The sequence below is a fragment of the Somniosus microcephalus genome, chromosome 6 (assembly GCF_052327205.1).
Source record: "Somniosus microcephalus isolate GS21.2 chromosome 6, FLI_Smic_1.0, whole genome shotgun sequence".
Classification (NCBI taxonomy): Eukaryota; Metazoa; Chordata; class Chondrichthyes; order Squaliformes; family Somniosidae; genus Somniosus; species Somniosus microcephalus.
Window position 1 is genome coordinate 61,574,528 of NC_140992.1, and position 14,721 is coordinate 61,589,248.

The following is a 14,721-nucleotide window of genomic DNA, read 5'->3' on the forward strand; positions in this document are numbered from 1 at the left end:
CAGAGCCCCATTAAAATCCTTGAGCAAAAAAACTAATCTAATACTTCTACTTTTAGTTGCATAATTGAAATTCAATGATCTTCTCCACCCTACCCTCCTGTACTCTTTGCTCATCCTTCCAGAAAGACTCTGGTCTCTCTCCCATTTCTCCCCCCCCTCCCTTACAAACCACAACATCCAGTTTTTTCTTATGATTTGACGTCCCCTCCACTACCCGATGTGGAATTCATTGTGACAAGCTTCCTGGCATCAGTTCTTGATTTGCCTTTTGTGAATTTGAACATCACAACACACCACATGCTAAGAGAGTACAAGTGAAAGGTTGCACTGCCCATTTTTAATACAGGCCTCTGATGACAAACTACAGCAATGTAGCTCAAATAATTTATTACCAAATTGTACAGCTGCTCAAGAATATAAACTTGGTTGGTTGTGCACATCTGATGAATCCAGTAAAGGGGAACATGTACAAGTTATAAAATGTAATTTAACATCAAGAATCTGCTATGTACAAAACATTTGTTCATCAAAGCCTCTTTAGTAAATCTTTGCAGTTTAAAATGAATTGTGCAAGTATTTAAAGCCAAAAGATTTTAACCAGTTGTAAATTAAGTTGGAGAAATTTCTATCTAAACATTGTACACTACCATTTTATAATGAAGAGCTAAATCACTAGCAAATCAATTTGAAACTCTTAAAAGGCAAATAACCTTGGTGAGCCATTGTACAAGGACAGGATATATTGTATGCTTCAGGGTTTACAGTTTAAATCAAGAGGGTAGAATTTCCACCGTGTTATTGGCAGAAACCCAATGCCATTTACATCATTTCTCTGGTTTCCGCCAAAGTTACAATTAGGAGATCGTTGCAACTCCTATGGCTATTACTGGCACCGATATGGTCAATCAGTTTAGTAGTTTGTCAGGGAAGTTTGCTGATTAGAACAATGTGGGTCTAGATTGAGTGGCTTTCTCTTCAAAAGACTTGTTTGCAGCTGTCAAGAAACTTAGATGTGTGCTAGGTGAAACTTTAATGATAATTTAAGTATCCATACAACACAATTAAGTGACTACTTTCCTAAATTTAAATATCACATCTGGAACCCATAACTCTGCAGTTATTAGTTTTTATTTAATTTTATTCTTTGGTATGTGCAGTAAACTGATGAAACCTAGCACACATCAATTCTAAAGCAACCAGTCCAATATTGTATTATTTATTCATTCTGGTGGTGCTAATGCAAGATCATGCACTGAAAAGACCAAGAATTGAATTTTCAAAGGACAAACCTAAATTATCTAAAAGTTCACATCAAAATGTTGCTTTTGTTAATCTCTAGCAATGCTGGAACTTGGACTTGCAATCAAGGGTGGCAAAGCCCTATCTGTGAAATTTGGGTTATGATATTAGCCACAGATGGATGGTTAAATCCAATTTTTGGCTAGCTGATGACCATCTGAAGTTTCAATGGTGGAAGTATGTTCTTGATGCAAGTACCTGTAATACTTCAGGCCTGAGGTGGTATTACTGAAATAAGTAACTGCATCTGATTATAGTTTGCACACACTCTTGACAACTGTTTCCAGTGTAGTTTGATGATTACATTTTCTTTAGATCTCACATACAAATTGTGTTAGTGTATTTAAAATTAAAAGGACAAAGCATTTGCAGCACTCTTGGGAACACCTCACAATAATATTCTGGACATTAATTTAAGTTTCCTGTGCTGTCAATAGCCAATAAAACTGGATTTATTTTACTCATTGCTTTGCTTCCTCCATGACTGATTTCTGCAGTAACATTCAGTCGCAAGCTACATGATTAATTGGCTAAAGCCTCATTCACACAACCCTTGCTTTAGGCTTGTACAACAATTTATGTAGATCAACATTTTCTATAGGAATACAGTTTAATGGAAGTGCATCTTATCAAGATAACTAATTTAGCTAGAGGCAAAAAGAGCTGAGCAGTAAAATCATGATAAATTAATTACATGTAAATATGCATAAGTGGGAATTTTTATTTGCAGTCTGGGAATTTGATTTAAGGTTTCACATGGGTTAGAATGTGAATAAAGGATAACCATGTTTCGACCACCTAGTACATCCGCATTAGTAAATGTTCATACAGTTTACCAACATGTTAATCACGTGTCTAGATAACTAACATTAAACGTACATTTTATAATCTGATACTCCTAGTAAATTATGAATATTTCCTGTATCCCTTAGGTGCAGTGACAAATAATATGCATCTTTATCTATATCTGGTTAGATTTCTGAAGGCTTGATAAATGGCATCCCTGAAAACCATTACTGTATATAAAAGGGACCGGAAGTTTGTATTTTTCATAGTACTATGGCAGCATTGGTGACAATCCCCATCAGTGAGGTTATGGGACAAAAGGTTAGCAAGTTTTCACTGGCTCGGCTGCAAGTACTGCTTTGTAAATATGTCCAGTTCATTTTCCAGCCATGTTGCTTTGTTTCTGCAAGAAAAATGTATTAAAAATAAGTAAAAGTTTAAAAACTATTAAACATACCAATCAAGTTTACAATACTGTCAACTAGCAGCTTCTTAAACTAAATTTTTTTCAAATAGCCTACGTTTTTGTAGTTCTACAGTGGTAAATTAAACTATTACATTTTTGCTCTGATGGAAAATTACAGCAGATCCTCTGAACATTGGTAGATTGGCCAACATTACTTTCCAATTTACAGTGCAGTTCCATCTTGGTGCACAGCAAATAAGGATGAGAATTTAAACAGGCAAGGGAATTTTCCGATTGAAAAGTTCCAAATAAGATTCTAAAATCATATTTTGGCTAAGTATTAATCTAAAGTCTTGGTAACACCATCTGTAACTGCCATGGTCTTATTGGTACAGTTTAAGATTTGTGGTATACATGATTCATAGCAAGTGTAAGTTGGGTATGTATTTGCATGAAAATGAGGGAAATGCACAGATACTGGGTAAGTAAAGTTTGACAATTGTTTTTTCAGGTCACTTTTTAAAACAATATTTCATGCTCAATATATGTACTATGTATTTGAATGTAACAGATCAATTGCAGTTTGTATAATTTTGGGCATCTTTGATACCTATCTTTGGCATGGGAAGCCTATGGTGGCTTTGGAAAAGGGCAATAGCAATGGATGGGAAATAACACCAGTTGGGAAGGTAGTGATAAGCCTTATAGGAAAGTAGCTGTGTACAGTCAAGAGTGGAGGGGATTTCAATGCATTGAACAGATAATAACCTAGGTGGTGCAGTCCTTATTCTTTGAATACCCATTGAGCTTCACTGCTTGAGGAAAATTATATGCTTTGCACACACATGAAAATGTTGTCTTGACATTGTGGTTAGGCAGTGACCTCTTCCACACTGCCAGATCATTTTTACCTGAAACTAAACAAGAACTGACTAATCATTGACTTCTAGCACCTCATTCCCCCAAAATATGATGCCCCTGATGGATCTGAGAGGATGCACGAATAAAATCATGGTGTTGTGGAGGATACATACAATTTGAAGAATTAAGATAACCCTACAAAGTTGGAAATCTGTATCTTCATTTAAGCATCCTCCACATATAGGAACATACTAACAGTACCATTCAGGAGGGGATGAGGATAAATCCAAATAAAGTATGACTGATCTAAAATATAGCCTTGCAGTTTAATAACTCTACAAAATGAAACGAGAACTACCACCAATTTAATTTTCCCATACAAGAAATTTAAATTCATGTTTGAAGAGATTCAAAAGATGGGTTAATTAGTCATGTAAAGAACTAAATGATGGTCCTAACTGGTAACCAGAGAGGCCTAAATGAAAACTATTTGGAAATCTTATCCAATGAGATAACAATGATCCAAACACTTGGATCAAATACTAAATTAGCTAAAATATGAACATGACAAATGTTGAAGGCACTCCAGCGTGTGCAGGATATAAGAAAGGATGAACAAAGTTATCAGAATATTAAATGTTTTAAAATGCCCCTAGGAATTTTAAGCCTTGCATGGGTTGTAACTGGGACTTCTCATAATTGACGTGCTGAGGAGGCCAAAGTGCAGCACCTTCTACTTGTAGCCTTTGTCCCTTGAAATTGAACCCGAGGAACTCTGAATGGAAGCGGGAAGTGAGTATCTTTTAAGTCTACGGTTACTAATCCGACAACTGACCATACTACCTGCATAATGGGATAGTCTTGACCATGTCATTTTTCTGTTAGGAATCAGTTTAAGGCCAAGTTCTTTTATTGGGCAGAGCATCCCCATCGTTTTGGAGATTATGAAAAGTCTCTCCTGTTTGAGGGTGACCTCTTTATTGCCCCCAATGAGTAGTTTGAATATCTTCATTAACTCTACCCCATGGAATCCTAGGAATGCATCGCCTTCTCTGATCATTTCTAACATCATGAGCTTGTTTTAACTCTTTTTAGCCCTCTACTTGAGCCTCAGGCAGCTTAGGGATTGATGCGCCATCAATTACTCAAAAGACTGAGGTTGAGCGAGTAACAATCAGGCTTTTATTAACTAAAGAATGAAGGTCTTGTCTCGAGTGGTCGACCCGTCCAGAATACTAAGGGACTGGGAGGTAGTCACTTATATACCTGGAATAGTGGGAGGAGTCAGCCGAGGCATGTCCAGACCTGTACCTAGTGGAATACACATACCTCTACAGACAGGTATAACAGTGGTTTACCACATTCACCCCTTGTTTAAAAATGAGTCCGGCGGGGTGAAGTGTATTTAAAAGTTCGTGTATTGGAGTCTCTCCAGAGGTCTTGTCTGCCGCTGTGATCGACGTGGCGACAGCAGGGGTGGTGGAGCTTCCGGCGTCGCATCCCGTGTAGGCTGGGGCCCTGGAGTGTAGTCCTCGTGGGTGACGGTCCAAGGCGAGCCAGCTGCTGGGGTTGGATATCGGGTCGTGGGGGGGGGGGGGTGGTGGTAATGGGTAGTGGGTTACAGCGGTCCCCGAGGGTGCGAGGTCTCGTATGGAGACTGTGTCCTCCCGCCCGTCCGGGTACGCAATGTAAGCGTACTGGGGGTTGGCGTGGAGGAGGTCGACCCTCTCGACCAGGGGGTCCGTTTTATTGGCCCTCACGTGTCTTCTCAGTAGTACCGGCCCTGGGGACGTCAGCCATGGTGGTAACGATGTCCCCGATGTGGACTTCCTTGGGAAGACAAACATTTTCTCGTGAGGGGTGGCAGTGCAGAGCAGTAACCGAATCGAGTGGAGCGCATCGGGGAGCACCTCCTGCCAGCGGGAGGTCGGAAGGCCCCTAGACTTTAAGGCTAGTAGGGCGGCCTTCCAAACTGTCGCATTCTCTCTTTCCACCTGTCCGTTCCCCCGGGGGTTGTAACTGGTGGTCCTGCTTGTGGCTATACCCCTAGCGAGCAGGTACTGGCGGAGTTCGTCACTCAAACGATGAGCCCCGGTCGCTATGGATATAGCTGGGGAAACCGAACAGGGTGAAGAGGCTGTTCAGAGATTTAATGACCGTGGCACTGGTCATGTCCGCGCAAGGGATAGCGAACGAGAAACGGGAGTACTCGTCAATGATGTTGAGGAAGTACACATTGCGGTCGGAGGAGGGGAGAGGCCCTTTAAAATCGACGCTCAGGCGTTCGAAAGGGCGAGTGGCTTTTATCAGGTGGGCTCTGTCTGATCTATAAAAGTGTGGTTTGCACTCAGCGCAGACTTGGCAGTTCTTGGTCCTGACCTCCTCCGATGGAGTAAGGCAGGTTGCGGGCCTTGATGAAGTGGAAGAACCTGGTGACCCCCGGGTGGCAGAGGTCATTGTGGAGGGCCCTCAGCCTATCGATCTGCGCGCTGGCGCAGGTGCCACGCGATAGGGCATCTGGGGGTTCATTGAGCTTCCCAGGCCGGTACAAGATCTCGTAGTTGTAGGTGGAAAGTTCGATTCTCCACCTTAAAATCTTGTCATTTTTGATTTTGCCCCTCTGCTTGTTGTTGAACATAAAAGCAACAACGCTGGTCAGTGAGCAGGGTAAATAGTTTTCCGGCCAGGTAGTGCCTCCAATGACGCACAGCCTCCACAATAGCCTGGGCCTCCTTCTCGACCGCGGAGTGTCTGGTCTCCGGGCCCTGGAGGGTTCGTGAGAAGAATGCCACAGGTCTCCCCGCCTGATTAAGGGTGGTGGCCAGAGCGAAGTCGGACGCATCGCTTTCCACCTGGAAGGGGATGGATTCGTCCACTGCGTGCATGGTGGCTTTGGCAATGTCCTCCTTGATGCGGTGGAAGGCCGAGCGGGCCTCTGCCATCAGGGGAAAAGAGGTGGATTTGATCAGCGGACGGGCTTTGTCTGCATGGTAGGGGACCCACTGAGCATAGTAGGAAAAAAACCCTAGGCACCTCTTCAGGGCTTTTAGGCAGTGGGAGTTCCATAAGGGGACGCATCCGGTCCAGGTCGGGACCGATGACCCCGTGTTCCACAACACAGCCAAGGATGGCGAGGCGGTCTGTGCGGAATATGCACTTCTTGTTATATGTCAGGTTCAGGAGTTGGGCGGTGCGGAGGAATTTCTCGAGGTTTGCGTCATGGTCCTGCAAGTCCTGGCCGCAGATGGTCACATTGTCTAGGTAAGGGAAAGTGGCCTGCGGCGCGTTTTGATCGACCATCCGGTCCATCTCCCTTTGGAAGACGGAGACCCCGTTGGTAATGCCGAAGGGAACCCTAAGGAAGTGATAGAGGCGGCCGTTTGCCTCAAAAGCAGTATACTGGCGGTACGCTGATTTCAGGTCAATGGTCGAAAAGACGCGGTACTGCGCGATCTGGTTGACCATGTCAGCTATGCGGGAGAGTGGGTAGGCGTCCAGCAGGGTGTAGCGGTTTATTGTTTGGCTGTAGTCGATGACCAGGCGTTGTTTCTCGCCGGTCTTAACGACCACAACCTGGGCTCGCCAGGGGCTGGAGCTGCCCTCAATAATCCCCTCCTTCAGGAGTCGCTCCACTTCGGTTTTGATGAAAACCCTGTCCCCGGCACTGTATCGCCTGCTCTTTGTGGCGATGGGCTTACAGTCGGGGGTGGGACTCTGAGTGTGGAGAGGTTGCATCTGGTGCGCGGCGGGCAATTTGGAGGCTGCTGGCTGCGGACTGTGAGTGGGGGGAGGGGGCCACCGTAACGCTTTTGAGGTGGCACTGGAAATCCAACCCCAGTAGGACGGCAGCGCAGAGGTCGGGCAGGACCAGGAGTTTAAAATTATTGAATACAGTCCCGTCTACTACTAGTGTCACCACGCAGTAGCCGCCAATGTCCGCTGACTGGGACTCGGAGGCCATAGAAATCCGCTGGTGCGCAGGCAGGACTGGGAGAGAGCAACGCCGCACCGTGTCGGGGTGGATGAAGCTCTCTGTGCTCCCGGAGTCAAAAAGGCAGTTTATTGCATAGCCGTTTACCCTAACGTCCATTTTGGACAGAGCTAGCTGGTGCGGTCTCGTTTGGTCCAGCGTAACAGAGGCCAGCGTAGGGGTCGGTGTGTCGCTGCGGGTATCAGATGGGGGGGGGGGGGGGGGGGTTGGCGGTCTGCTGCGTCCCGGCTGGTGTCCAAGATGGCGGCGTCCATGATTCCCATGTGGCTGAAGTCGTCCAAGATGGCTGCTGCTGCAGTGGTTCGCACATGGCTGGGGAGGCCCAAGATGGCGGCTCGCCCGGCCCACACGCGGCGCTGCTGGCGTTCGGGGTGGCTTTGGCCTTGCAGACGCTGGCGTAGTGTCCCTTTTTCCCGCAGCCCGAGCAGGTCGCATTCTTCGCCGGGCAGCGCGCTCTGGGGTGTTTGGCCTGGCCACAGAAGTAGCATGTCTGGCTTTGGGACACTGCTGCGGTAGTTGGGCCGTTGTTGGGCTGTGGCGGCACGGTGCTATGGGGCTGTCCTACCGTGTCCCAGGTTGTCGTTCCCCGCGGCATCCACGGTGCAGAGGAGTAGGCATCCATGCCCCGGTAGGCTGCGTCCAGCGTTAGTGCGATTTCGGAGGCTTGGTTGAGGTCGCTCTGCTCCAGCAGACGCTGTCGGGTGTAGTTGGACCTGTGGCCCGCTACGAAGGCATCCCGGATCAGTTCCTCCGTGTACTTAGCGGGCGTTACCGCCTTACACCCACAGGCCCGGCCAAGCACGGACAGTGCTTGGAGGTATTCCTCAGTCGATTCCCCAGGTTGTTGCTTGCGACTCCCCAGGAGGTGCCTGGCGTACACTTCGTTCACAGGGCGCGCGTACTGGGTCTTGAGGAGCTGGAGGGCGTCTCTGTACGAGGTCGCGTCCTGGATGACTGAGTACACTCGGTGGTTCACCTTGGAGATCAGGACAGACAGTTTGTCCGCATCCGTTGTGACCGCAGTGGAGGCAGTCAGGAATGTCTCGAAGCCAGTGAGCAAACTTGGTGGAAGCGTCCGCTTCCCGACTGTCCAGGTCCAGGCATGCTGGTGTGAGGATCTTCTCCATTATAAAAATTTAGTTAATAAAATTGATGCGCCATCAATTACTCAAAAGACTGAGGTTGAGCGAGTAACAATCAGGCTTTTATTAACTAAAGAATGAAGGTCTTGTCTCGAGTGGTCGACCCGTCCAGAATACTAAGGGACTGGGAGGTAGTCACTTATATACCTGGAATAGTGGGAGGAGTCAGCCGAGGCATGTCCAGACCTGTACCTAGTGGAATACACATACCTCTACAGACAGGTATAACAGTGGTTTACCACAGGGATACATTGTGAGTCATTTATGCAGGACTGCTGGCTTGGTCCTGGGACAGTCTCTACAGCAAGATTGACACCTAAATGGATACACTGCCTGGAGATCCCATACGAGCTATGAAAGGACTGTTGATTTGGGTTTTATTGTGAAGGAGATTCTTAAGAGTTCCTGCATTTCATAGTCATTGTACATGTTCTTAAAACAATACAAGGACTTTCTGTAGTTGCCTTTCTCTCTCCCCCACCCCCACAAAAAAAATCCTTCAATCTCATTAAATCTAACAACTACTGTTGGAATTCACAAAATTGAGTGCAAGGATAGCCACAACGTGCCAAAAACCATGGCGCTCTCACTCGAGCCATCTCCTGCCCAGTGCAGCAGGCTGCATTTGGTTAGTATAAGGGGCAGTAGATGACTGTGAGCACCTGAGAACTGGGGGTTATATTCCTGTGTGGTCCATTTCCCAAGCAAAGATGGCACTTGAAGGAGAACTGCTGAATTAAGGGGAAGCTAGATAAGTACATGAGGGAGAAAGGAATAGAAGGACATGTTGATAGTGACATTCTTAAGTCCGACACTAGAGTCTTAAACTTAAAGCTAATTATGTAGGTATGGGGGAAGAGTTGGCTAAGGTAGATTAAAAGGTATGACTGTAAAGCAGTGGCAATCATTTAAAGAAATATTCCAAAATTCTCAACGAATTCCATTGAGAAATAAAAACTCCATGGGAAAAATGTGCCACCTGTGGCTAACTAAAGAAGTTGAGGATAGTATTAGATTAAAAGAGGCTTATAATGTTGCAAAGGATAGTTGTAAGCCTGAGGATTGGGAGAGCTTTAGAAACCAGCAAAGGATGGCCAAAAAATTGATGAGGGGGAAAACAGAGAGTAAATTAGTAAGAAATATAAAAACAGATTGTAAGAACTTCTACAAGTATGTAAAAAGGAAGAGAATAGCAAAAGTAAGTGTTGGCCGAGACAGAAGAAATTATATCTGGGAACAAGGAAATGACAGGCTTTAGACAAATATTTTGTATCTGTCTTCACTGCACAAAAAGTATACCAAAAATAGTGGGGAACTAAGGGGCTAATAAGAGCGAGGAACTTAAAGCCGACCAATCCCCTGGACTTGATGGCCTACATCCTAGGGTTCTAAAAGAGGTGGATGCATTGGTTGTGATCTTCCAAAATTCCTTAGATTCAGGAAAGGTCCCAGCGGATTGGAAGGTAGAAAATGTAATCCCGCTATTCAAGGAAGGAGGGAGAGAGAAAACTGGGAACTAGAGGCAAGTTAGCCTGACATCAGTCGTCGGAAAAATGCTGGAATCCATTATTAAGGAAGTGGTAACAGGGCACTTAGAAAATCATATGATTTAGGCAGAGTCAACATGGTTTTATGAAAGGTAAATCATGTTTGACAAATTTATTAAGAGTTTTTTGAGGATATAACTAGCAGGGTAGATAAAGGGGAACCAGTGGATGTAGTATATTTGGATTTCCAAAAGGCATTTGATAAGGTGCCACATAAAAGGTTGTTAAACAAGATAAGGGCACACGGAGTTGGGGGCAGGTATTAGCTTGGATAAAGGATTGGTTAACTGACAGAAAACAGAGTAGGGATAAACAGGTCATGTTCAGATTGTCAGGCTGTAATTAGTGGGGTGTCACAAGGATCGGTGCTTGGGCCTCAGCTATTTATAATCCTATATGAATGGACCAAGTGCAATGTATCCAAATTTGTTGATGAGACAAAGCTAGGTGAAAAAGTAAGATGTGAGGAGGACGCAAAGAGCCTGCAAAGGAATATAGACAGGTTAAGTGAGTGAGCAATAAGATGGCAGATGGAGTATAATGTGGGGAAATGTGAGGTTATTCACTTTGGTAGGAAGAATAGAAAAACATATTTTTTAAATGGTGAGAAACTATTAAATGTTGGTGTTCAGAGAGATTTGGGTGTCCTAGTACAAGAAACAGTTAGCATGCAGGTACAGCAAGCAATTAGGAAGGCAAATAACATGTTGGCCTTTATTGCTAGAGGGTTGGAGTACAAGAGTAAGGAAGTCTTGCTACAATTTTACAGGGCTCGAGACCACACCTGGAGTACTGCGCACAGTTTTGGTCTCCTTATTTAAGGAAGGATATACTTGCCTTAGAGGCGGTGCAACGAAGATTCACGAGATTGATCCCTGGGTTGAGAGGGTTGTCCTATGAGGAGAGATTGAGTAGATTGGGCCTACACTCTCTGGAGTTTAGAAGAATGAGAGGTGATCACATTGAAACATACAAGATTCTGAGGGGGGTCGACAGGGTAGGTGCTGAGAGATTGTTTCCCCTGGCTGGGGAGTCTAGAACTAGGGGGGGGGCATAGTCTCAGGACAAAGGGCCAGCCTTTTAAGACTGAGATGAGGAGGAATTTCTTCATTCAGAGGGTTATGAATCTTTGGAATTCTCTTCCCCAAAGAGCTGTGGATGCTCAGTCGTTGAGTATATTCAAGGCTGAGAGAGATTTTTGGACTCGAGGAATTAAGGGATATGGGGATAGGGCAGGAAAGTGGAGTTGAGGTCGAAGATCAGCCATGATCTTATTGAATGGCAGAGCAGGCTCGAGGGGCCATATGGCCTACTCCTAATTCTTATAGGGCAAGATGAAGTAAGGTGGGATGAGGCTCATGTGGAGCATAAATACTAGCATAGACCTGTTGGGCCAAATGACCGGTTTCTGTGCTGTAAATTCTATGAATCTGTGATTGGGGTACTGTACAAAAGCTCTGACAAATCTCTCTGGATCCTGTGTGCTCAGTCTATTCTGGAATTTATACTATTAGTTTATGTTGTTGGCTAACTGCATGCACTTTACAAGGATGCAGTCATGATGAACCATGTGAAAATTACTTGCGATTTATGAGAGATTGAGAGGAAGGGACTTCTGGGTTGGGTAATCCTGGAGCAAATACACTAAGATTTTAAGCAACTCTGGCATTGAATGCCTCTGAATTCGGTGTGATTGTCTAACAAACCTGCCTAGAGTAGTGTTCCTAATTGCTGTAGATTAATGGGAAAACATTTCAGGGTTTTGGTCTACTTTGCTAGATACAGATTCATGGTTCTTAAGAGTCCATAAAGACCTTATGATCATCAAATTGGACAAAGTGCTTAGCAACTCCAAGGCATATGGGTGAGAAAGGGTTTCAGATTTGCAACTTTAAGAGGCATTAAGGGAGATTCTAACACTATAAATGGGGATCGTGCCTATGCAGTTAATGGTAGATTATTTACTCCCCACAAAGGGGATTGAGATTACTGACCCAAGCTCCTTATGAAATAGTTTTTTTGGGTTATCGCTTGTTTTATCATGAGAGCTTCAGTGAGACCAACAGCTTTTTGCTCAGGAATCTCTATACAAGGGAAATCTTGTGTTTTTGGATCAATAGCTATTTCCTTGGCTGGACCGTTTATCATCTAAACCAAGGGTAAATTTAGTCAGCTTTGAAAAACTCCAGGTAGTATTTGTGGTTCCTCAGATCACCAATATGCATTCTTGGCACTGTCCAACAAAGTTCTTAGCAATGACTGGTGCTGATAAGTGTTCAGCAATTCTGACAGGTTGTAGCTGGATTTCTTAGGCTTCTGATTTTGAACGCAAGGCAAATGTGTCAAGTTCAAGTGTCATGTTTTGGTAAGATATGCAAAAGTGAACGTCAGCAATTGTGAATGCTATTGTTTTTACAACAGTCTTTGGCAGATGCTGACAACTCACGGAGACTTCGTTTTTTTCATGTAGACAGTGTGCAACATAAGGTCAGTGCAGTCTGGAGTAGTGCATGACTGCAGCCCTGCTAGGGCGCGCACACTGTGCCGCATGTAAAATTGTAATTTGTACTTCTGCCCCATTTGTTTTTACCGCCTTTATTTTGTACCACTGTGATTTAGGGAGCATATGATTGGTCTGTGGTACTACCTAACCTAAAGCTTGTTTTTATCAGCTAATAGCATTGATTTTCAGATGCTTGCCCCAACAACAATCATTTATATGCTGATATTTCCCTGGAGATTCATGGATTGCCCTTCCTAAATTCTTAGGAACCAGAAAAAGGGCAAAAACTCAGATTGGTTCATTTTAAGAACAGAATATATTGAAAATAAGAAGGCCTGTTAACCTAACCTACATTTATAGAAAGACACAGGATTTTATCCCAATTTTGGTGATGAAAGGTCTAACATGAGTAGCAAATGCAGGGAGAAAAAATAATTGCCAACGTGGTGCAGGCCTATGAAGGAGGAGGAGACGAATGTGGCACCAATTGCCACATTTTCATGTGTATGCAAACCATGTGATTTTCACCAGAAAAGAATTCAAGCTAGCCTTTATTCCGATGTGTGAAAGAATGCTTAAATGAAACTGCCATTCTAGTTTAGTTAGGATAAACCATTTGTTATCACAGAATGGTTACAGCACAGAAGGAAGCCATCAGCTCATGCTGGCTCTTTGCAAGAGCACTTCAGCTAGTCCCACTCCCCCAACCCTTTCCCTGTAGCCCTGCAATTTTTTTTCCTTCAGGTACTTATCCAATTCCCTTTTGAAATCCACAATTGAATCTGCCTCCATCACCCTTTCAGGCAGTGAATTCCAGATCCTAACCACTCGCTGCGTGAAAAGGTTTTCCTCATGTCGCCTTTGGTTCTTCTGCCAATCACCTTAAATCTGTGTCCTCTGGTTCTTAACCCTTCCGCCAATGGGAACAATTTCTCTCTAACTGTTCTGTCTAGACACCTCATGATTTTGAACACCTTTATCAAATCTCCTCTCAACCTTTTCTGCTCTAAGGAGAACAACCCCAGCTTCTCCAGTCTATCCACATAACTGAAGTCCCTCATCCTTGGAATCATTCTTGTAAATCTTTTCTGCACCCTCTCTAAGGCCTTCACATCCTTCCTAAAGTGCAGTGCCCAGAATTGGACACAATACTCCAGTTGAGGCCGAACCAGTGTTTTATAAAGGTCCATCATAATTTCCACATTTTTGTATTCTATGCTTCTATTTATGAAGCCCAGGATCCAATATGTTTTAACTGCTTTCTCAACCTGCCCTGCCACCTTCAACGATTTGTGCACATATACCCCCAGGCCTCTCTTTTCATGCACCCCCTTTAGAATTGTACCCTTTAGTTTATATTGCCTCTCCTCGTTCTTCCTACTAAAATGTATCACTTCGCACTTTTCTGCATTAAATTTCATCTGCCACGTGTCCGCCCATTCCACCAGCCTATGTCTTCTTGAAGTCTATCACTATACTTACAAGTTTTGTGTCATCTGCAAATTTTGAAATTGTGCTCTGTACACCCAAGTCTAAATCATTAATCTACATCAAGAAAAGCAGTGGTCCTAGTACTGACCCCTGGGGAACACCACTGTATACCTTCCTCCAGTCCAAAAAACAACCGTTCACCACTACAGGAAACTGTGTGTTATCCGGAGGCTAAATGTCCAGCAAACTCGAGCCACCGGCAAAAATCAGGAGCCGTTTTGTTTTTTGTTTTTTCAACAGTCAGGCTCTGCAAAGTCTCTGTAGCTTAGCAACAGCTTCAGAGAGACGCTTCCAAGGTACGGGCCGACTGTTTAGAAGCTGTTGCTAAGCAACAGTGTTTGTTGTCAGATACGGAGATGAAAAGCTCCGTATGCTTCAACATTAACGCTGGTGTGTCCGGCGGTTTTGAGGGAACGGCAACAGCTCGGTGCCGGATAGCACAAAGTTTCCTGTACTATGTTTCCTGTCACTTCACCAATTTCATATCCATGCTGCCACTATTCCTTTTATTCCATGGGCTTCAACTTTGCTGGCAAGCCTATTATGTGGCACTTTATCAAATGCCTTTTGGAAGTCCATGTACACCATATCAACCGAATTGCCCTCATCAAAAAACGTAATCTAGTTATCTGGGATTTATCTCAGGTTTTTTTTGTGGCTTTTTCTGCCTTAGTTGGGTTTTTAGCATAACTGGA

The 14,721-nt window shown here is 44.4% G+C and overlaps 1 protein-coding gene across 1 annotated transcript in view; it reads right to left on the reverse strand.

Annotated features, from left to right (window-relative positions):
- Positions 1-370: 370 nt before the first annotated feature.
- LOC147115757 (mitofusin-1-like) overlaps positions 371-14,721 on the reverse strand; it is a 62,356-nt gene continuing 48,005 nt past the window's right edge. Inside the window, exon 18 of the mRNA XM_085990272.1 lies at positions 371-2,488. Within this exon, the coding sequence (XP_085846398.1) occupies positions 2,419-2,488 (70 nt within the window). The 3' untranslated portion in view covers positions 371-2,418. The remainder of the gene's footprint in view (positions 2,489-14,721) is intronic.